This window comes from Patiria miniata, unplaced genomic scaffold (genome assembly GCF_015706575.1).
Source record: "Patiria miniata isolate m_02_andy unplaced genomic scaffold, ASM1570657v1 HiC_scaffold_3, whole genome shotgun sequence".
NCBI classification, from domain to species: Eukaryota; Metazoa; Echinodermata; class Asteroidea; order Valvatida; family Asterinidae; genus Patiria; species Patiria miniata.
In genome coordinates, this window is record NW_024037069.1 from 4,378,346 (window position 1) to 4,401,146 (window position 22,801).

General features: G+C 40.5%; 1 protein-coding gene across 1 annotated transcript in view; it reads right to left on the reverse strand.

The window, feature by feature from the left end:
- The window catches only part of LOC119737185, a 118,763-nt gene that overhangs the window by 68,910 nt on the left and 27,052 nt on the right, over positions 1–22,801 (reverse strand). Inside the window, 15 exon segments of the mRNA XM_038211362.1 lie at positions 1,751–1,862; positions 2,983–3,089; positions 4,540–4,700; positions 5,755–5,992; positions 7,673–7,789; positions 9,179–9,263; positions 11,432–11,607; positions 13,274–13,325; positions 13,686–13,798; positions 16,532–16,648; positions 18,811–18,968; positions 19,538–19,592; positions 19,881–19,963; positions 20,999–21,156; positions 22,349–22,455. Of these exon segments, the coding sequence (XP_038067290.1) occupies positions 1,751–1,862; positions 2,983–3,089; positions 4,540–4,700; positions 5,755–5,992; positions 7,673–7,789; positions 9,179–9,263; positions 11,432–11,607; positions 13,274–13,325; positions 13,686–13,798; positions 16,532–16,648; positions 18,811–18,968; positions 19,538–19,592; positions 19,881–19,963; positions 20,999–21,156; positions 22,349–22,455 (1,839 nt within the window).

The following is a 22,801-nucleotide window of genomic DNA, read 5'->3' on the forward strand; positions in this document are numbered from 1 at the left end:
AAGGGTATACATGTAACAGAGATGAAACTGGCATATGGCAACAAAATCGGAAAATAGGCCAAACAAAAATACGTGTCCGAAATCTGGGCCGCGCTGCAGTTACACACATGTACATGCATGTACAATACACTTTATGCCCAATTTCCGGACACCTACTCTTGCTTTATTTTCGATTCAAACAAAATTTTACGATGAAAAAAAATGGTCAGTGTTTTCATTGCATAAAACGCCTGAATTACAGCTAGAGTAATGGAGTCATCAACAAAGGAGTTCTCTTCTTACTTGTGAAAGTCGAGGAAAAAGTCCAAAAGACAAGGGCACCGTTCACATGTCCATGTTTCAACCACACAACTCCACTACTCCACTTGCATTCGTACGTCTCTTCCAACAAATGCCAGTGAAATGTTTCGCTAATGCTCTCTTTGCTATCCTAAAGATAATCGTCATGATTTTTAAAGCATTGCATTTTGTACAACTTAATACCTCCGAAAATCGCACAACATAATGATTTTATCCACCGGATCGTTCACAACCGGCCATGTGCTAGCGGCTGGACGGTTCAATGCGGTACGTACTCTGGTACGTACGTGCATATCATCTTTGTACAGTACATAAATGTATGCACGCGCGTGCGACACAGTGATTTTTCCATGTCACCTGTCAATGTTTAACTTTTTGTCCAGCCAGAAAAGGCTCCGATCAGTGTTATGGACTGTGTTTCTACCGTTGAAACACTCCAATAACGACTGGTGAAAGAGATTAAAACTACGTTCGCGATGATTTTAACGTGCCATTTCCATCGACTTTTCATCGACTTTTCTTCGAAATTATGATTGAAATAAAATGACATTTTGTGAAAAAAATCGTTACACAACATCAAATATTGTGGGACACATTGTAAGAAAATCGGAAATTTCGTTGGAAAATTCAAGAAGTCGGATTTCCGATTAAAATCGGAAAAGTTTCATCTCTGATGTAAAACAAGATTTGTTGATGTTTCAAATTTTCAAGTGGATGTTTTGAACAAATATTGGCTGAACATACAATCGACATTCATTTAACTGATATGAAAATGTCTCAAGTAAAAATGAAGCAACCTGTCATTTTGTCATCAAACAACAACAGCAATAATCTACAAAACTATTGTGGCGTGGGATCTCCCCCAAGCCAAACCTAAGCTTGTTAGGACCAAGTCTGACACCTATTAGAGTGAAGCTGATCTTCCCGAACATTGTAATAGCATTCATAGCGACATTTCACTGAGTCACTCTGGCTTCCATGATAAGAAACTTGTATGCACAGCAATTGAGAAAATCCTAGAAATTGGATAGTTACTGATGGCCAACTTCAAGATAAGGCCAAAAAACAAAAAATATTCGGTCTCTGGTCAGACCAAAGTTCCGGAATTGACGAAGGGACGCGGCTTTTTTTTTTTTTTTTGCTTTTTTTCTTTTTCTTCAAGCTTGGATTGTACAGACAAGGTGGGGTACTATTTTGCTTTTTTGGTTTCCTCATGTACACTGGTGTCCTCCATAATTTGCCTTGGTGCTCTCGATCATTTGCCTGGGTGCAATTTCCCATTCCTTGGTGCTCTTTGTAAAACAAATTGAGGAGGTGCGGCAATAGAGGGCGCTGTTGGAGCTACCGCAGAACATTTTGGAAAAAAAAAAGATTGACGTGCATGATTAAAATCGACGCGCGCGCTGACCAGAGACCGACTTATTTTTTTTTTTGGCCTAACTGAACTTACAGGTCCTGGACCATTGTTCTGCATCTCGGCTTCAAAGTCATCTGTTGCCATGGAAATAGCATCGTCGTCCTCCGAGCTGTGGCCAACGTTCCCCTCGAGCACCCAGAATCGTCTGCATGGGATGGGAACGTAATTGTTGTAATGGATGTAAAATTACAACAAAACAAAAAAAAATACAAAAATTCCAATTATACAACCAGAACGGGCATGCAAACCCCAGTTAGCTTGGTTGCTGAGTAGTTGTTGATTGTTGAGTTGGTTTTTATAATATTTTTCCTTCCCAACGTTTGGTCTGTTCTTTAATTTTTACAATATCTGTTCCATCACAAAGCCTTAACCCTAACCCCTGGGCCCTTTTGGCTAGGAACCACACTGAATCCTGCAAAAATTATCCAATTGCTAAAATGTCACAATTGGATTCCGCCTTAATCCTCCAAAATTATATGTTACTTCTGGAATTTGTTCAGTGGAGAGATGACCATTGCATCAATCCTTTAAAAACCTCCAATAATCACTGGTAATGGATTGAGGCAGTGCCGATGATATTTAGAAGCAGTGCGGATGATATCAGCATAATGCAGGGCTCAATTGTGACCTGTTCTGTCAAAAGCAGACGCTTCTGGGCAGAGGTTGAAATTGAGATAGGGCCAAAAAACGCTGTGGGGGTGATTTTTTTTTGATTTTCTAATTTTTGCACATTTGTAATCCTGAACATGTCTAAAATATACTATAAAAGTTTGAAACCCTAATTTGAACTCTAAATATGGTATTTTTGATGATTTGTTGAGGTATATCAGTTAAAGAAATTACTGTTTTGTGACGTTCGTGGCCATTTCCTCCATTTCTACTTTTCGACACAATGAACTTCGAAATAGCATAACTATGCCCAGGAATTACAGGTTTCAAAAATTAAACCACCTATTTAAAAGGAAAATGTACATATTTTAACAGTATGCAAAAATCTCATTTTGGACCTTATGCCCAGAAAAGTCTGATTTTGACAGAACAGGTCACAATTATGCATGACTGAACACAAACAATGCAGGATAAAGTTTATCAACTCAACACTATGCATTCCCAAAAAATGAACCGACACTTTCTTTTGCCCTTCACCCTCAACACTCCTCCAGAACCGCCTTGAGGATTTTGGAGGACTTTGGAGGATTGTGGAGGGTTAGGGTTAACATTTCCTACGGATACATTGACCCATCAGGTTTTTATTTGATACTTACTTGGAAGTGTAGACTGGACTTGGTAGCAGACCGTTGCTTATTGTTATGGCTCTGATGATGTGAAGACCAGGTCGCCTCAGACAGATGCCTTTCTCCGATTTGTAAACCTGCATTAAGGCAAAAAAAGTCAATCTTAAACAAAAGAACTTCTATGAACATGAATTCATAAATACCTCAGACAGTTTAACTATTCCTATAGCCTCCGGCTCGGGTAATTATCAGCACCCAGACTCTAAGCGATATTAAACAGAGTGATAAAAACCTCCGGAGCACACATTTATTCCCTTAGTAAAAATAATGAATTTGCTCGACCATGTGAGTGATATAAAGGTAGAGTATATCATTTGTCATTTGTACATTTTTTATTCTGTTTGAAGCAACAAGAGTGCTCAAAATCTAAGGAAGGGTGCTTAAAGTTGATGAAGTTTTAGCTCTGTTAATTAATGCTGTGTATTCCGAGAAAACAATAATTATTCTTGGATCTCGATTTGAATTCAAAAGTTGCAGAGTCATGTATTGAATTGCGCCCGAAATCAGCTTCCGGGACACGTTGTCCTTCGGCCGATTGCAGCTACGCGATGTCACGCACTGAACCGACGAATTACAGCAACCGCGCGCACCCATGCATTCACATGATTAATGGCTTCGCCAAATTCAAAACGAACTACATGTACAAACGCTTCTTTGGAAATGACAATTTTGTATTTGTTTCTTCAAAATTACAGCATGCCAGAGAAACTATTCACAGGGAGGTCATTGCTATTACCAAGAATGCTTTTCAACAATAATTTCATCAGTTACTTTTTGGATAGCTGCAAATGATATACTTTAATTATCAATCTATTTTTTTCTTCATAGGTTTCATGTTCTTCAGGTGCTTTTTGAGTGTACACTTCGGAAAAAAGCATTTAATGCTAACATTCTTACTGTAATTGAATTTTAAAAGAAACAAATGCTTCATTTTTTTTACTTGATCAGAATCAACAAGATTAAAGCTATAGTCCATCATTTGCAGTTATCCGAAAAGTAGCTGGCGTAATTATTGTTGAAAAACATACTTGGTTGAAAGATAGTAAGGGGACTAAACTCCCTGTGAAATTATTCTTTCTGGCAAGCTGTCATTTTGAAGTAATCAACGAAAGAAGGCCTTTCCAACGGTGCTTCTTAAGACGCACCGTAGGAAAATTTAAATTAGTAGTTCGTTTTGTTATTCGACGAAGCGCGCACAAGCATTGGCATGACGCACACGCACCCCCGGTTGCTATAATTCGTCAGATCAGTGCGCGACATCGCGTAGCTGCATTGGGCTCAGCAAGAACGTGTCTCGGACGCTGAATATAGGCGCAATTCAAAACATGATTCAGCAACTTTTGATTTGAAATTGAGATCCTAGAATGCTGTTTTTCTCAGAATATACAGCTGAAGCTGAGCTGAAACTTTATCAGGTTAGTTGTTCAGTACCCTTCTGTAGATTTTGAGCACTTTTGATACTTCAAATGTACAAAATGCACAAATTACAAATGATGGACTATAACTTTAAAGGTAATATACACATACCCTGGTAGCACTGCCGTGAAGTTCTGGAATGGAGCCATCCAATGTATAGAGAATGCTGGCCGTCTGTGAGGTACATGTAGACTGGAGCTCAACGGTGTGGAAACGTTCAACGACACCGCCGTTTGAACTTGACGTGATGACGGGCATTGCCGAGAGAGACTCTGAAATATTTGTAAAGGGTTTGAACAAAAATAAGTTGCACTTAACCCATAAAGCCCCAGTCACACATTTTACGGTTTGGAGCTTCGGATCTCCGCGGTTTGAAATTCGTGATAAACCTTGGGAGTACCGTATTCATCCTTAGTACCTCCGTGGTTATCCGTCATCTTCCTTGGGTATTCGTGGAGGAGTTACGGAAGTTATAAACTGTTCAAACCTTCCGTTGCGAAACGTCATGAAAATCAATCCGTAGTGCAACCGTGGGACATCCGTAGGACAACCGTACTGATTCATAGTGTTATTTGCGGCTATTTGTACATATTCTTGGAGATTCGTAGCTCATTCGTGGTAGAAATCTGTACGAATTTGCTATGAGTGTCCTACGGATATGCTCGGATGTGCTAGGGTTCTGCTACGTTTGTACTACGAATATCCACGCTTTATTCGTAGGATAACCTTGGTCATCCGTGGCACAATCTCAGACAACCGTGGCATTAATGTCACTATTCTTAGTAATACCATCGATATTCTTAACCAATCCGTCAATATTCTTGACAAAGCATGTATCTGTAGAGAAACCATAGGACAGTCGTGGCTATCCGTCCTGAAACCGTAGTGCATTCTTAGAAAGTTGATTTCTCTACGAATCTCAAGGGTTCATCGTGATCGATTGATTCTTGGTAAACCGTGGATATAATAATAATAATAATTTGGGAGGCTAATCATCCTTACTCGCAGCTGGGATGCTGAATTGCGAAGGACGCGGCTACAACGTGGTCAGGCCGCTGGCACGTAAAGGCGCCTCTGGCTGCCGGCCACATCGACCCATATATGACCACGGAGCACAGCCTGAGATCGAAAGTGTTTGATTTTTCCGGAGGGAGGAAAACCGGAGGGCCCGGAGAAAAACCCTCGTGGCACAGGAGAGAAGCAACGCACAACTCTACTCACATGCGATATTTGTAGCCCCGAACCATAAATGCGTGACTGGGGCTTTAGAAGCTGTGCTACACTAGTCATACGCCTGGTAAGACTACTCTTGTCATTACAACATACCATCATCAAGAACATGTACAACCCCGACACAACCTGGGGCCCCTTCTGACGTCTCATAGAATGTCCCCGGCTCCTCAAATGTGAACATGAAGCTATTGTTGGGCTGTGGGTTACCGCTGCTGAAGGCAAGGGGACCGGTGACGGGGCTGTAGGGACGCTCATGGGAAGGGGGATTAGCGTGGACGATGTTGTGGGTTTCAAACTGGCTGCCTTTCCAAGACCAGAGTACGCTTTGACCCTGTAAAAACACAAACAGTAGTACGTGTTTGGCCGGTTATAAAAAAAGCATGACTATCTGTAGAAACCGGTATATTCATCTTCATAAGAGCGTCAGGTGCCCTCAGCAATACATTCAAAAATCCATACCAGTTGTTTCCCAACTACAACTTTGTAGCCATTGAACCAACTCAGAGGGGTTGGTCATATCCTACGGAAGCCTATGGGCGAGCCAGTTAACCCTTTCATGCCCACATTGTTTATTGACTTGGCTCTCCCCAGGACCAAATTGTTTGCTCAGTCATGCGGAAATCACTAGAGCGTGAAAAAATGACCACGAGTCAAAAAAATCACGTTTGTCAACCCAGATTTTCACTGCCAAGGAGTGATTAAAATCATAGGTGTTGTGTGTAAAGTTTGTTCCTTGAACCTTACTCTTTTATGTGATGTAAAAATGAAGTCCATACCTGCAAATATAAGAAAGTTATGCCTTTTTGTTCATCTGGTACCAATTATCAAACTGCAAGCCCATTTCACCACATGACCAAATGGCACTCCATACCTCAAATTGTGCGTGGATACTTCTGAAGCACTTTTCTCATTTTTTTTGTAATGGTAACACTATGAATAAACCACACCAATAGAACGATCCGAAAACACCCTTTCAGCTGGTATATAGTTGATGTATGGGCGGCCAAACATATCAACATACCCCCTTTCTGAAAAGTAGTGAATATATCTGTGCTGAGGATGTTTTGTGTGTGGTTTCCTGGTCGACTAAAGTCGCCCATGGGAACCACCAGGGGGGTAATTCTGGTCGACAAAAGTCGCCCATGGTAAGGAAAGGGTTAACACCTATGCTCTATACTCCCCATCTCATGGCTGACGCAGACTAAGTCGTCAGCGCCTACTCTACCCAGAGTACATCGCTAGACTACTGTCACAGGAGTTTCTGCTCTCCCCGCGAGAGATCCAGCACCCGATTTCATCAAACTCTTCATAACTTAAGATGCATCGCAGCGATGCCACGCATCGTATCTCCATGATGCGTCGTAAGTGCGACGCGTCGTAGGTGTATTTATAGCACAATTCGGTGACTATTTTATGTATTTAGTCAGCGTACAGTAAATAGTCGTCTGATATTCAGCAAAGGGTCGTCAGATCTCAGCTCGAAATTTGTTAAAATGTAAAACAAAATGGTGCGATGCAATTTTGAAGGAAAACAAGCTCTCATTGCACTGCATAGCTACTTTGAAATTTAAACTCTAATATTTTGTTCTAATTCATACTTATTCTATGAATTTTCTACAACTTTACACATATTGCCTCGGTATTATAATTTGTTTATGTTATGTTTATGGCATAAAACTGGCTTAGAAATGACTCTTCTTATTTTGCGGCGACTACTAGACACGTCTTAACTTGCGACATGTTTTAAGCCGTCGTCAAGGAACTTACGACGCGTTCAACACATCGCAACTTTCGTGAAATGGAAGATACGACGCGTCGCGAGTTGCGACGTGTTACACGTCGTAACTCGAGTTGCAACACATCGCAGCGCTTCGCGAAATCGGGTGCTGAGACTTGCACAAAACAGAGATGAATAGGGAAAACTTGTGTCCGTCTGCTGTGCAATCGACTGATGATGATGAACCATGGAGGGGGTACTTGTGCACAGAGTGAGGCTTCTTAGAGCACTTACCCTGTGTATGCTGACTGCAGGAGGTTTGAATCCTTTACTGGACACCATGACAGTGAAGGAACCGCTGGGGTTACTGACGACCACACTGCTGAGGACTGTTTTACTGCTGTGCTCATACTGTGAGAATTAGGAAAACACAGGACAAAACGTTTGATACTTGTTTCAAAAAGTCAGACACAAATGGGATAAAGTGTCTGAGAGGCATTAGAAACAAATTTTTGAGTCACTTTGATAAATCACTGTCAACAAATTTAGTTGACTGCATTTATTGTGATCAGATCTGCTAATGTAAAAAAAAATTGAAACTGATGCAATTCTTTTGATAATATGAAACCATTCTAGAATTGATCAAATAGGTTGAATTTGATACAACATATACAGTAAACTCTGGCTAAACCGGCATCGTACAACTCGTCAAATCGCTCCAGTCGGCCGTCTGACTTAAGTCCTGATTGTCCGTCATGCATTTCCATTGAATTTTTTATTTCTAAGTCGGCTTTCACAAGTCGCCATTTCGCTCAAGTCGTCGTGTTACTCTCGGTCCCCTTTCCATAAAAGGATTACAAAATCCTTTGTGTAAGTCAGCATTCAACAAATCACGCATTGGCATCGACTTCCTGTACTGCGGTTGGCAAAGTGTCGAGTGAAAAGTGGTTTCGCACGGCCCGTGATCGCTGCATGCAACGGTGTCAAAAAAGGGTGTCCCACTGCATACCACTACGCGGCGCTATAGGATCTTTGCTGCATACATCGCATATGCATCGTGAGCATATAAATACCAGTACCCCCTCTAGGCTGTACATGTACGCATGCGCTCTGTCCATTTTGGGGGTCGTCTTATTGAATGACTTCTGCTGCAGTCAATGGGTGCGTGGTATATACCGGACCCGAACACGCATGCATTTAATTCGTTACTGTGCACGTACACATGTATCGTGGTCTCCACTATCAATACCCCAAACGTGATGACACAATTCGAGGACTAATTTGCTGGATTCAACTCAAGCATTAAGGAGATAATCCAGGGTAAATCGAAGCCAATTAGTGCAATGAATCATGTGTGCAAAAGACCATTCATGTAAGTCGGCAAAATGATGACTTATAGCATATATCAGCATTCACGTAAGTCTTCACAAATTCTCAGGTCCCGGGAGTGCCGGTTTAGCCGGAGTTTACTGTTTTTTTCATACTCTTGACAGTGTCAGAAAGAAGAGATTTTGAGAGTACTTGTATGTATATAAAAAAGTACATTAAAGTAATTTTCAAATGTTTGTTTTTTTATTTCAATTCCCTTTTAATACAATTGAGACCAGATGAAGATTTGTACTTTTAAAACAAATTTTGCAACATGTGACTTGTTGAAATCACCAACACAACTTATACCAAAGTTAACTCGGCTTCATAAAAATGTAAAAACAAAAACAAAAACATGCATTTCTGTACATAAGGTACTGTATAAAGAAGTCCATTAACGTGTGTTACACTTGAAGTTATAATGGCTCTTACCATAAACTTGTCAGTTTTATTGGAGAATGCTTTGCTGTAGTAGTGGTAGACTCCCGGGTTGGAGAACCTCAATGCACAACAGCGCCTGGATAATGCAACACATCACAAACATGACATAGATTGATTTTACAAATAAACTTTTTGGCTGGAGGCAAACTGCTAACAATTTCGAAAAATATTTAAAAAGCCAAATGTGATTTTCAGGTAACGCAACAGGTATTTTCAACGAGCCCCACTCACTATATACGGGCAACAACATAAGGGCTTGTCTCACTTCATATCCGGGTCGAGTTGCAGACAAGTTGTTGGTAGAATCATTCACTTTGTCTGGAAGAAGCTCTGCATTTGTCCCGGACATGTTCCGGGGAAATAGCAACTACTTGACTCACCAATACTGATAACTGCATTGCAGAAAGATTGTTGGGAAGTTGTTCAGAATCCTGCAGCTTATACCAGATACAAAGTCCGCAACTTTTCTGCAACTTGTCCCGAAAAGGAATTGAGACAGGCCCTATAGCATAGCTACATGGATCTCTCAAATACCACACTGAAGATACGCGGTTACCAAATGTGCGCATCATAATTATGTAAGTGCACAGATGTTGGACCTTTGTCAGATATTTGGTTTTGCAATCACGGCTACATAATAGAGTGGGGTTTGATGTGATCATACTGCACCTCTTTTTGTCAAATTACACTCTCTCACCCTGTCCGATATTAACAAGCTTCAAACTGGCATTTTCATGTTCAAGCTTACTAATAATATCCTTCCTGCTACGTTTTCTTCTTTTTTTTACTCCAGTTAAAGGGAATATACATCATTTGCTTTTGCTGTAATTTTCAGAAATGGATGGAATTGGGGGGTTGGAAATATATAGCAAATATAGTTATACTGACTTTTTTGAGGTTTTGGGTTCGAAAATGCTATAAAAACCAAGAAAAACAATCATTTTCCTGTAGTCTGGTTCCCTGACTCCATTTAAGAAGAAACAGAGCAGTTTACATATATTGGGGAATTTTAAGGTCAGGGAACCAGTCTAACTGGCTTGTACCCGTTCATAGGTGTGTAATCGATTGCAAACAAGTGCGATGGTCAACTGGGGCCAGTATTTGAAAAAAAGCCAGTTTTTTCTAACGCTGATCGGCCGATCAGCGTTGGAAATTGATACAAAAATACCACTTTTCTTGAAAATGACAGTATACCAGGTGCCATGATTTTACAGGATGCTTTACACTGTCATTCACTAACAGTCCAGCAAGGTATTTCAAAATGATTTGGTAGTTTTATTTTTTGATGTTTGCAAATGTTGTATTTTCCCTTTAACGTCATTCACCACTATCACACTAGATCACACAGCAACCTATACATACCTTTCACGCGCACATCTCAGTACAAGAACACACTTCGCTTCTACGGTCCCAGTCTTTGGAATAGCATTGACCAATCAATTAAGTCCAAAACCTCCGTGGGCTCATTTACGAACTCTTTCAAAGAGTATCTTATCTCCCAATATGTAGCATAGTTTTTTTTTTTTTCTCCTTTGGTTTGTTCTCCAGTGTTGCCATCTCTGTTGCAGTTTTTAAGTTTTTTTTCCCCCGTCATATTTCTTAATCTATTTCTGGTCAGATTACTTTGTCCTCTTGTTTATCTTTGTCTTTGACTTAATTAACTATTTGATTATTTCATGTCTTTGTTCTCTTTTCTACAGGCGCTCCACTACAAGCCTTGGCTTATTAGGATTGTGCCTCAGGGCAATTCCACGGTTACTCTCGTTACATTATTGATGTACTTTTGAGCTTCCTTGGGCTGTAATTACCTTACCGAAAAGGTTTAATAACTGTTATCCCCATGGTAGATAGAGTAGACCTAGACCTACCTAAGCACCAAAGATGACATCCAGAAAAATGTGTTATGTATGATAAACAAGACGCACAAAATCGGTTACTCACGTTATGAAAATGTAACGTGAACCGATTTTGTGCGTCTTGTTTATCATACATAACACATTTTTCTGGATGTCATCTTTGGTGCTTAGGTAGGTCTAGGTCTACTGTATCTACCATGGGGATATAACAGTTATTAAACCTTTTCAGTAAGGTAATTACAGCCCAAGGAAACTCAAAAGTACACCAAAACTGTAACGTGAGTAACCGTGGAATTACCCATCCACAATATTGTATTTTGCTTTCTATTATGTTATTGTTCAGTATGGAAATAAATGTAATATTGAATTGAATTGAATTGAACCTGACCTTGGTGTGACGACGTCTTGAGTGTAGGTCTGAAGCTCAAAGACCTGCTGTGTGTTAGTCAGCTGCGTCAGACCATGCTTGCGGAGTACTGGCCAGACCCAGGCCACGCAGTCATAGGTCTGGGCAAGTACTGGGTCCGGCTGCAAGTGGTTCTTGGCCACCAACACTTGATGGATCTACATGTTAAAGAATGGTTGTAAAGAAAAGGTGTAAACCATAACTTTGAGGTTTAAATAGGAAATTTGGCATGTGGGTAAAAACAGGCAAGAAATCATTTTAAGAGGTAGATCCATCTTAGATGTTGCCCATTTTCGAGGACAAAATGAACCTACCGGTAGGCAGCGCCACTGTGCCAGAGTTATTGAAAGCCAAAAGATGGTATGGTTCTTGATGTAATTTCTTTGGGTGTTGGGGAATTAGCAACTTAATCCTTGTTTAACTGAAAGGTCTAATCAATCCAAAAACCACTGTTTGCATTCTAGTAAAAATGATGACTGTTTAAAAAAGTGTATGATAGCTTCTCTTTTAGCCAGCCCATTTTTTCCTTGCAGTCAAAGTTAGGAAACATATACTATTGTAAAGGAAGAAAATGTGGACAACGCTTCCACATTTTCAATAAGCCAGCTCAGTATTTAATAATAATAATAGTAATAATAATAGTGGATATTTATAAAGCGCACATATCCACCAGGACTGGTGCTCAAGGCGCTACATCATTATTACCCCTGCTCATTGGGCACATGAAACATTCCAAATACCATCTCAGCTCCCTGGGGAGTATACAGCTCGATGCAGCCTGTTAGGCGCAAGGAAGCTAATTCAATCACAATAACCATCTCTGCCCTCACAGGTACCCATTTACTCCTGGGTGGGGAGAAGCAATGAGTGACAAAGTGCCTTGCCCAAGGGCACACGCACCATGACCCCGCCAGGACTCGAACCGACAACCTGCAGCTTTACCCACAGACCACGAATCAGTGCCCTTAACCACGAGGCCACAGTACTCCACAAAACTGCGCATGCGCACAATGATGGGTCACAGATCATTCGGGAAATTCCAAAGCTGATAAAAGGCACCAGAATGCACACGGACATGGATGCACAATGCTCGCACGATGCTTGCATGACACTCGCATGCAAAATAGGCATTCGCATAACATCACGGTTACAAGATGCTTCAGTTTCGCTCGTACCCCCCACCCTGCAAACAGGATGCTGGGATGCGCTGATGAGCTTCACAGAATCTTGTGAAGGAAGTAGCTTATGACCTATGTATAAAGCATCTGGCTGCAGCTGTTCAAGACCGCATTTAGACAATGTGCACAAATGCTATCCGAAAACTTCCCATAGAAATGCACACGTTCCATACCGGATGTGATTTCTGTTTCATTGCGTACCATGTGGACACAATTTTGAGCGTCGCATAATGCAATCCGACCGTTCGTGATTCGAAACGAATCCTTAGCAAGTGCCAGAAATTGTAAATTCACAACACAGATAAGTTTTACAGAATTTCTTCATTATTACGCTTTTCAACGAAAAAAAGAAACATCTCAAAACCGGAATAAAAAGAGTAATGAATCAGTCGTAACGGCCGTTTCAAACCTTGCAGAGTCATGACTGTGATGACGCACAGGTCACAGGTCACGCAAAATCCAACCAATCAGCGCGTGAATTCATCAGAGTATCCCAGCGTCCTGTTTGCAGGGCGGGGGGTACGAGCGAAGAGTTGAGTCAGCCATTTTATCCCAAATGACCTTCCACCTTGACTACTTCATTGAGATGCCGAACTGGCTTGTTGACAATTCTCTTAAACATTATATAATATTACATCAGTCTTACCTGGGCTTGTGATACGGCCACTACTGCACCATACAGCTTTGGCAGAGCAACACTGATAAAAGAAAGAAAATAAATAATTAAATTAGTCTAACATACCTTGCAACACAGTGCATCCGAGCCAGTGTACACATACAGTGTGCACCACTCACTGAGCTCTCGTGAGAGGTCACAAAAGTGCTATCTTGTTCATTCATGGCCATTGCTCCTCCTATTGTACTATGGTAAAAATGCATATTCCTTTTATATGCCCTGTATATCCATTCTTTTAAGCGTTAACTAAAATTTATTTTTAAAAAAATGAGTGCCACAAATTGTAAGAATCTTAAACTGTGTATAAACAAAACTCCACTTTCCAAGCAAAACAAAACATCTTTAATCCCTTTTTTAATTCATGAATTATATGGTAATTTACCTCTGATAGTAGACTACAGCGCCAGCATTGAACTGTCTGACGAATGCCGCTGGGCTGTCCTGGGGCAAGCCACTGCAGAAACCTTCCTTGGTGGGATGGCCATGACGAGATACCTACATGTATAATGAAACATACACACAGACAGAAAGATGAGTGTGTGTACATGTTCATCTTTTTTCAAACCGTGGATGAAAAATACCAGAGAACAAAAGAAACAATATCGTCCACGATTCCTAGCATACCCGGTACATGTACATGTACGTCCGCGATTGGGGTCGTGTACAAAACCTATGGGAGTCTTCCTAAAAAGTTAGAGTACATGTACAAACAAAAAAAGGGACAATAGGACGTCCACGATCGACGGTGAACACACGTTGTTGTGCATTGGTGCAACAATGGAATAAAAATGTACTACTACTACTACTACTAATGCGAGGGCATGTGTTGGCCTTAACCTATACCATCTCGGGTTCCACGAATATGGCACCCCCAGACCAGTTTATCCATCATGGCAGTCCTCAGTTCATTAACACTGTCAAGGCCTGTGTCGCTTCGTAGCACACTGATGTAGGTGGCCCGACTTCTGCCTCTTCTTGCAGTGCCCTGTGTGGGCTCCCAAATTATAAGTGGATTTGCAGCCAGTTCAGGGTGCCGAACGCAATGTCCCGCCAGTCTCATCCTCCTCTCGCGGCCTTTGACGGACACTCTTGGCAGGCCAGCATACAGGTTGACATGGTTGATGTTCCGTACGTGGTCCTTCCAAGACAATGTACTATGGGTTTGAATACCATCTCTGTCACTGATAGCAGGGCCACACTTCATTTTCATGAGGTCATGAAGGACCAGGATATTCATCCTCCTGTATATTTATTTCTCAATTCTGTTTTTCTGATTCTTTTTTGTGTGTGTGTGCTAAACCTTAATGAGATTGCAGACTGATCATGTCTCGTGGATATTTTTCGCACAATTCCATTAAAAAAAAAATCTGGCGTAGTGTTTTGGCAAAATGTCAAGTTGTTAAAAGGGGCCACCAAGAAAATAATTTTAGCTTCCTTTGACCGTAAAAAGAAACACACACTTGTTTACGTACGGAACTGTTGACTATGCATGACTATCGAAATCAAAAATGTTGTTCCTTTATATTAAAATTTTTCATACGTACTGTTGCGGGAACTCCCCAGGCCAACCTTCGTCTGTTAGGATAAGTCTGACTCCTATTGGGGTGAAGACGATCTTCCCAAACAACATGAACCAAGGCTCTTCCCTGGACAAGAGATCACTCAGAGCGACCTGCAAGGCTAAGGGTGCAGGTCCGTTTCGGTGGAAATCTACCCCCTCCCCCCCCCCCCCCCCCCCCCCCGATTGTGAATGATTGTTAATTACCCTGTTAATTGCCCAATGAACCTGAACAGAGCCTGAAATGGAATTGTCGGTAACCTCAAGCAACAATGATCATAATATAGTCAACAATAATCAACAAATGTACACTAATTGGAATTAATAGGCGTGGTGTTCTATTATGTGGGTCCTTTAACTATTGGAGAGATGAGCCGAGCCTACTGCATGCAGCAGCAATGCGCAACAGCATCCGAAATGCACAACAATGTCAGCAATGCACCGCAATGCATCACAATGTCATGATAATGCGCCCAAGCAACAGCAATGTACAACCACAAAGGCAATGTACAACAGCATAAACAATGTACAACAGCATAAGCAATGCACAGTAGTACAGCCTTGTACCCGCTACGCATCCACCATGCAAGCCAGTCAGCAGGGTACACCTATACAGCCTTGTACTTGCTACACATCAGCCATACACGCCAGGGTAACCCCAGCACAGCTCATACGACTATGTACACTTCGCGCATAAGCATTTCCCAAAACACAGAGCACAAGTAATTCACCTCTTGCTCGCTCACTGTCTGCAACATCACCAGCCCGTAATCATGTGAGTATAGTACAGCCCTCTCGTACACGGATAAGCGCATAAATGTACATAAATGTAACCTTTGGCACATTAAAACTATGGCACTTGTCTAAACCAACCGAGTACATGCAGCAACTAACGGAGTTCCTAAACTCTGCCCAGTCACTAACACACAGTGGATTAAACATTAAAGCTACAGTCCATCATTTGCAGCTATCCAAAAAGTAACTGACGTAATTATTGTTGAAAAACATACTTGGTTGGTAAATAGTAAGGGGACTAAACTCCCTGTGAATATATTCTTTCTGGCAAGCTGTCATTTTGAAGAAATCAACGAAAGAAGGCATTTCCAACTGTGCTTCTTAGGACGCACCGTAGGAAATTTAAACTAGTACTTCGTTTTGTTATTCGGTGAAGCGCAAGCAAGCTTTGGCACGACGCAAACACGCATGCGGTTGCTATAATTCGTTGGATCAGTGCGCGACATCGCGTAGCTGCAATCGGCTCAGTGAGAACGTGTCTCGGACGCTGAATTCAGGCCCAATTCAAAACATGATTCAGCAACTTTTGATTAGAAATCGAGATCCTAGAATGCTGTTTTTCTCGGAATATACAGCTGAAGCTGAGCTGAAACTTCATCAGGTTAGTTGTTCAGCACCCTTCTTTAGATTTTGAGCACTTTTGTTGCTTCAAACGAACAACAATTCAGAAATTACAAATGATGGACTATTCCTTTAATGCTATGTGTATGACGTCACAAATAAACTGGCTCTTAGCTCACACACTTTCCGTCACAGCTCTGAGAACGAATTTATTCTATTATGTATTCGCACACCAAATTTCATCAAAATAAGTAATTGCATTTCTGAGTCAAATGTGAAGGGGACTGAGCATGGGCCGTTTACGAGCCACTTACCTGAATGATGTTATGTTGTTGTTTGGTGTTCTCCCACACCCACCACACCCTGTCACCAGGGTGGACCCGCAGGACTTTAGGTTCAAAGCCCGTGTCACTGACTGTGATGCAATGATTCTGTCAAGACAATTCAAGTCAGAAATTACATGTGCATCTTTACATTTGTAACAAATAAGCACCTGTATTACATTGTATTACATTGTATTACATTGCATTACATTGCATTACAGTACACTGCATAGATTTCTTGATGAATCCATGAACCATGTTGTGCTCGGGCGGTTAGGCCAACAAAAAAAAATCTCCGGTTTCTGGTATGGAGCTTGCCCAAAAAGTGGTGCGGCGACGCGGCTTTTTTTTTTTTACCTGATTTTTTGGCTTCAAATGTCGGCTGATGACTGCAAATGGTGCCCGACTAAACTTAGTGCAAATATATGGGAGTCCAGAGAGGCCACATAAAGCTTATTCTCGACCATAACCCAATCTAAAAACACATTAAAATTGTGCAGCAGCAGGATTCCAGTCAAACCAGTGAGTTTGGCGGTTTTGAGACATCATCTTTCATTGAAAAAAAAACTTTTTCCTTTTGCCGACGCGCATGGCTACGGCGACGCACGCGCATACCAGAAACCGGAGACTTTTTTTTTTTGGCCTAATGGTGTGCATTTACGGGTAGTACCTGGGTGACCGTAAAGGAAACCCAACCCCAAAATTCAAAATCCCAGAAGTTGTCCGATAAAGTGCTTTTATAGCTTCACGGTGTAAACTGCAACTTTTGCGAGTATCCTCTGTCGCTCGTTAAAATACAAATAAACTCATGAAATCTGCTTTGGATTTCCATGTAGCCTGGTTTTCATTTTAAAAATTCCCCACAAATGGCATTCAAAAATCTGTTTCATTGTCTGAGAAGTAACTAAGTAATAAGAAGTTACTTAGTAATAAGAAGTTACTAAGTAATAAGAAGTTACTTAGTAATAAGAAGTTACTAAGTTATAAGAAGTTACTAAGTAATAAGAAGTTACTTAGTAATAAGAAGTTACTAAGTGATAAGAAGTAACTAAGTAATAAGAAGTTACTAAGTAATAAGAAGTTACTAAGTAATAAGAAGTTACTAAGTAATAAGAAGTTACTAAGTAATAAGAAGTTACTAAGTAATACGAAGTTAGTAAGTAATACAAAGTTACTAAGTAATAAGAAGTTACTAAGTAATAAGAAGTTACTAAGTAATACGAAGTTACTAAGTAATACGAAGTTACTAAGTAATAAGAAGTTACTAAGTAATAAGAAGTTACTAAGTAATACGAAGTTACTAAGTAATACGAAGTTACTAAGTAATAAGAAGTTACTAAGTAATAAGAAATTACTAAGTAATAAGAAATTACTAAGTAATAGGAAGTTACTAAGTAATACGAAGTTACTAAGTAATAAGAAGTAACAAAGTAATAAGAAGTTACTAAGTAATACGAAGTTACTAAGTAATACAAAGTTACTAATAAGAAGTTACTAAGTAATAGGAAGTTACTAAGTAATAAGAAGTTACTAAGTAATAAGAAGTTACTAAGTAATAAGAAGTTACTAAGTAATAAGAAGTTACTAAGTAATACAAAGTTACTAAGTAATAAGAAGTTACTAAGTAATACGAAGTTACTAAGTAATAAGAAGTTACTAAGTAATAGGAAGTTACTAAGTAATACGAAGTTACTAAGTAATAAGAAGTTACTAAGTAATAAGAAGTTACTAAGTAATAAGAAGTTACTAAGTAATACGAAGTTACTAAGTAATACGAAGTTACTAAGTAATAAGAAGTTACTAAGTAATAAGAAGTTACTAAGTAATAAGAAGTTACTAAGTAATAAGAAGTTACTAAGTAATAAGAAGTTACTAAGTAATAAGAAGTTACTAAGTAATAAGAAGTTACTAAGTAATAAGAAGTTATTAAGTAATAAGAAGTTACTAAGTGATAGGAAGTTACTAAGTAATAAGAAGTTACTAAGTAATAAGAAGTTACTAAGTGATAAGAAGTTACTAAGTAATAAGAAGTTACTAAGTAATAAGAAGTTACTAAGTAATAAGAAGTTACTAAGTAATTTGCAAAGTCGGTTACGGGTCCCCGATCCCATCATCTTGAACCGGAGGGTAGGTGGGTTCCTGTGTGATGCCAACCTTTCTCCACTGTGCGTTGAGAGGTAGTCAAATCACCAAACAACTCTGGATCAGCAATTTCAAACTTATTCATTTCAAACTTCTTCCTTTCAAAGCATTTTCTATGTGAATATTACCTTCTGGCCTGGGTTAACAATGACAGAGCAGCACCCCACAGTGATGGGGGTATCGGATACCCTGTAATGGAATACTCCAGGCGTGCTGAGCTGCACGGTGGCCAGTCCTATGTTGGTGATCATCTCCGCTGCCTTTGGTGTAAGGTGGGTGCAAAAATCTAGGGAGAGCAGGTAGAATGGAAGTTGGTGGACATTTGACAAACTGAGAAATTGAGCATTGGCAATTTTTGAAAAAAATACAGGTAGCTAATTGTAAATGTAAAATGTATACAATACAGGGGAGTCAGGTTGGCGTAGCGGTACTTTCCTCGCCTTCCACCGCTGTGACCCGGGTTCGAATCCCGCCTGGGCCAATATGTGGATTGGGTTTTCAGTCCCTGCCTGATTCCGTGGGTTTTCCCCAGAATATTCTTCTGGGCTTTTCCTCCCACCTCTAAAACTGTAACTTCTTCTCATTGTCTTCTCTCCACAGGTTTCTTCAGGCTTGCGAGCTACAGTGCCTAGGGCGCTTTTGAGGAATCCTTGGTTTCATTACCAGAAATGATTAATAATAATAATAATAATATATAAAGTGATATCACCATACATAAACAGACAAAAAAAACAAAATTCATAAAATAGCCAAATCGTATTACAAAACAAGGGAAATCTGTCATGAACAGTGACAATGTATCGGTAATAACAATAAAAGCAAAATACTAATATTGAGAAAAATGTACAGACTTACTGTTGCAATCTACTTCAGCAACAGTTTTATTGTCGCTTGCTACACAGCTATCCACCTGTAACATGAGATGAGATGTGTATGAAACGTTTATAACTTAAAAAAAATTTAAAATCCAAGCTGATGTTCTAGTTCATTCAAGAAATCCCTTCTGGCAAATGCTTCTGTCTTTCGTAGGAATCAGAAGCGAATGTTCAAACACACAAAACATTTCCATGACACCACAACAATAATCATCACTGTATTGCCTTGCACCGAAGTGAAGAAAGATTGTCCGAGCAGTCGCTAGCAAGCTCAGACAAAGTTAATTATATTAATGTGAACACCAACGAGGTCCATCTTTTACCTGCATGACAGAGAAGCTATCCTGGATGTTATCCACATCCCAGTTCCACCAGATCCTATCTCCACTGTTGATCACACTCAGATCTAAAATGAAAATGACATGCATTATTTCTTGAAGCGTTGCACTACCAGAGCTTAACAAGACATCCAATATTTTCCATTGGAAAATTCAATATCGTGGACATTTGAATAGGATGAGCCTTAGCTCATTCCAGGACTGCGCTGGACTCATACCCCAAATTGAGAAATCTAAATTGTATATAAACTTTGCTCTGCTGCATTCACAGGGTCGGAGACATGGAAATGTGGTGATTTGCTTTCTCTGATACAAACAAAATGGTCGCCATGCTGGATTGAATCTAAGATTCAAAGACTGTCAAAAGTTAGAAATGCCAATTGGAAGTCACTAAATAGGAATTTCCCACCTGAGGAAGTAAAATGCAAGAGATGCTCAGTTTACATGTATCTGTGGAAATGTTGTGAGCCTGAAAAGACTACAGTCTACATGAATAACGAACGAACCAAATAGTATACAACTTTCATAAATAGCTAAGACAGGTTACCCATTCCTACTGATTTAGAGAGCCCATCACGTGGCCGGTCTTAAACCGTTAATAAAGACCGGCTGGCTGATCTGAAACACTTTTCCAGTGTCACATTAAATTTGGACTCCTATGAAATCTGTTGCCTGTTACCGCTTTATTGGTTAACAGTTCCCAATCCTCCGTAAGCATGCTCAATACTACCAGTAAGTCAGAACTGAGATTGACAAAACACTGGCACAGCTGCGCTGTGCGCCACATCATGCAGTACACACTTGCTATATTTCCATATAAAGACTTGTTTACGACACTCATGAGACTAGACATACCATACCATATATAGCTAAAGGGTTGTCCTAAAAAAAAACATGAGGTAAAACTGTTGAACGAAATCGTTGGAAATATATAATTTTGACTTGTTTTGACTTTTGGACCAAACAGTTTGATTTTTTTGACTGAAAAGGTATTTATGAATTCGGCTCGGGTAATTATCAGCATTCAGATTCCAACCGGTCTTAATCGGAGTGTTTAAAACTGGCCAAGCACACACTTATTCCCTTAATAATCAATAACAAACCTGGGTAGAAGCCCTCCGCTGTGACCTCTACATGGTGCTCCTTGGCCCTGGGTTTGACAACCACCACACCAAGGTACTCCCGATTGTCATCATAATTATTGTCACAGTAGTAGAACACACCGGGCTCATGGAAGATGTGAGACATCATACCAGCTCGGCTAGGCATAACACAAAGGGGAAACAATTAACATTTAGAAACTGAGCTAGTGTCTTGCCAGGGGCATTGTACAGTTTGTGAGGGAAAACTTAGGATAATATTCAGCACCAATAAAATAAGGCTCAGACTTGATTCTGAGAGAGCAATCAGTGCGATGCAAGAAACGGTTATTGCATGCATACACACTGCTAATGCTTTAACCCTAACCACCCTGAATCTTTCAAAATCCTCTTTGCCAAAGCATTGAGGTTACATAGCAAAAGTGCATTATTGATTTCGTAGGATGCACTTTGACAAGGTCTTTGTGTTGTTTTTGCTCAGCCGTGCATAAATATAGGCCTGCATTATGTTTGAAATCCTCCCTACTGCTCCAGGATGTCACTGGCCAAGCCTCAACACATTGACAGTCACTGCCACAGGATTTTGCAGGATTCAGGCAGTGGTCACCTTTCCATGGACCATATTCAAGAAATAATGGAGGAATTTGCAGGATTGAGGCTATATGCTATTTTTCCATGAGGCCAATTGGAGGATTTTGCAGGATTGAGGAGCTATACATCCTAGCAAAAAAGGCCTAGGGAGTTAGGGTCAAAGGTATGCACACATTCAATATCATACATTTGTCATATGATGAAATTTTGCATTGGGGAGATGTCACGTCAATAATTTGCCCTCACTGTTGTAAATGTATACTTCGGGCAAGTAGCTTGAGAAAAAAACTTTACAAGCTTAGACCAAAAAAAAAAGTCTCCGGTTTCTGATATGCGAGCGCGTCGCCGTAGCCATGCGTGTCGGCAAAATGAAAACGTTTTTTTTCAATGAAAGATGATGTCTCAAAGCCGCCAAACTCACTAGTTTGACTGGAATCCTGCTGCTGCACAATTTTAACGTGTTTTTAGATTGGGTTATGGTCGAGAATAAGCTTTATGTGGCCTCTTTGGACTCCCATATATTTGCACTAAGTTTAGTCGGGCACCATTTGCAGTCATCAGTCGACATTTGAAGCAAAGAAATCAGGTAAAAAAAAATTTTAAAAAGGCGTCGCCGCACCACTTTTTGGACAAGCTCCATACCAGAAACCGGAGACTTTTTTTTTTTGGCCTTACTTAGGTGAACTCGAAGCCACAACTTCCTGCTTAATAATTTCTTTAAAATAAAAATGGATTGAAACAGAACTGCTAGGAGTGACTCACCTAGGAGCATCACTGCTGAATCCCCCTTTGACAGGTCTTGGGAACGGATCACTGACAGCATGGCCGGTCGGAACTTCCATCTGCTGGATACGGTGCTTCTTCTTGCACTTTGGTGACAATAGGAATGCAATATAACCATTTTGAATTCATTTTTAGAATCAGTAGCTGTGTCTTGAGACAAGAGGTCAGAATTTGCAGTTGAGTCCACTGCAAGAGGGGCCCCGTAGCCGAGCGGTTAGAGCATGGAGCTACGGAGTGGAAGGTTGGCAGTTCGAATCCCATTCGGACCAAAAGCTGGAAAACTCTCTCTGACGACCCAACAGTAAAATGGGTACCTGATTCGTTCAGGGAAGGTAAGACGGCGAGAGGAGAGGACTGGGCCCCGCCACTCATATGCCGCGCCCAAGACACAGTGGACCTCTAACATCCCACTGCCCCTACGGCCAGTAATGG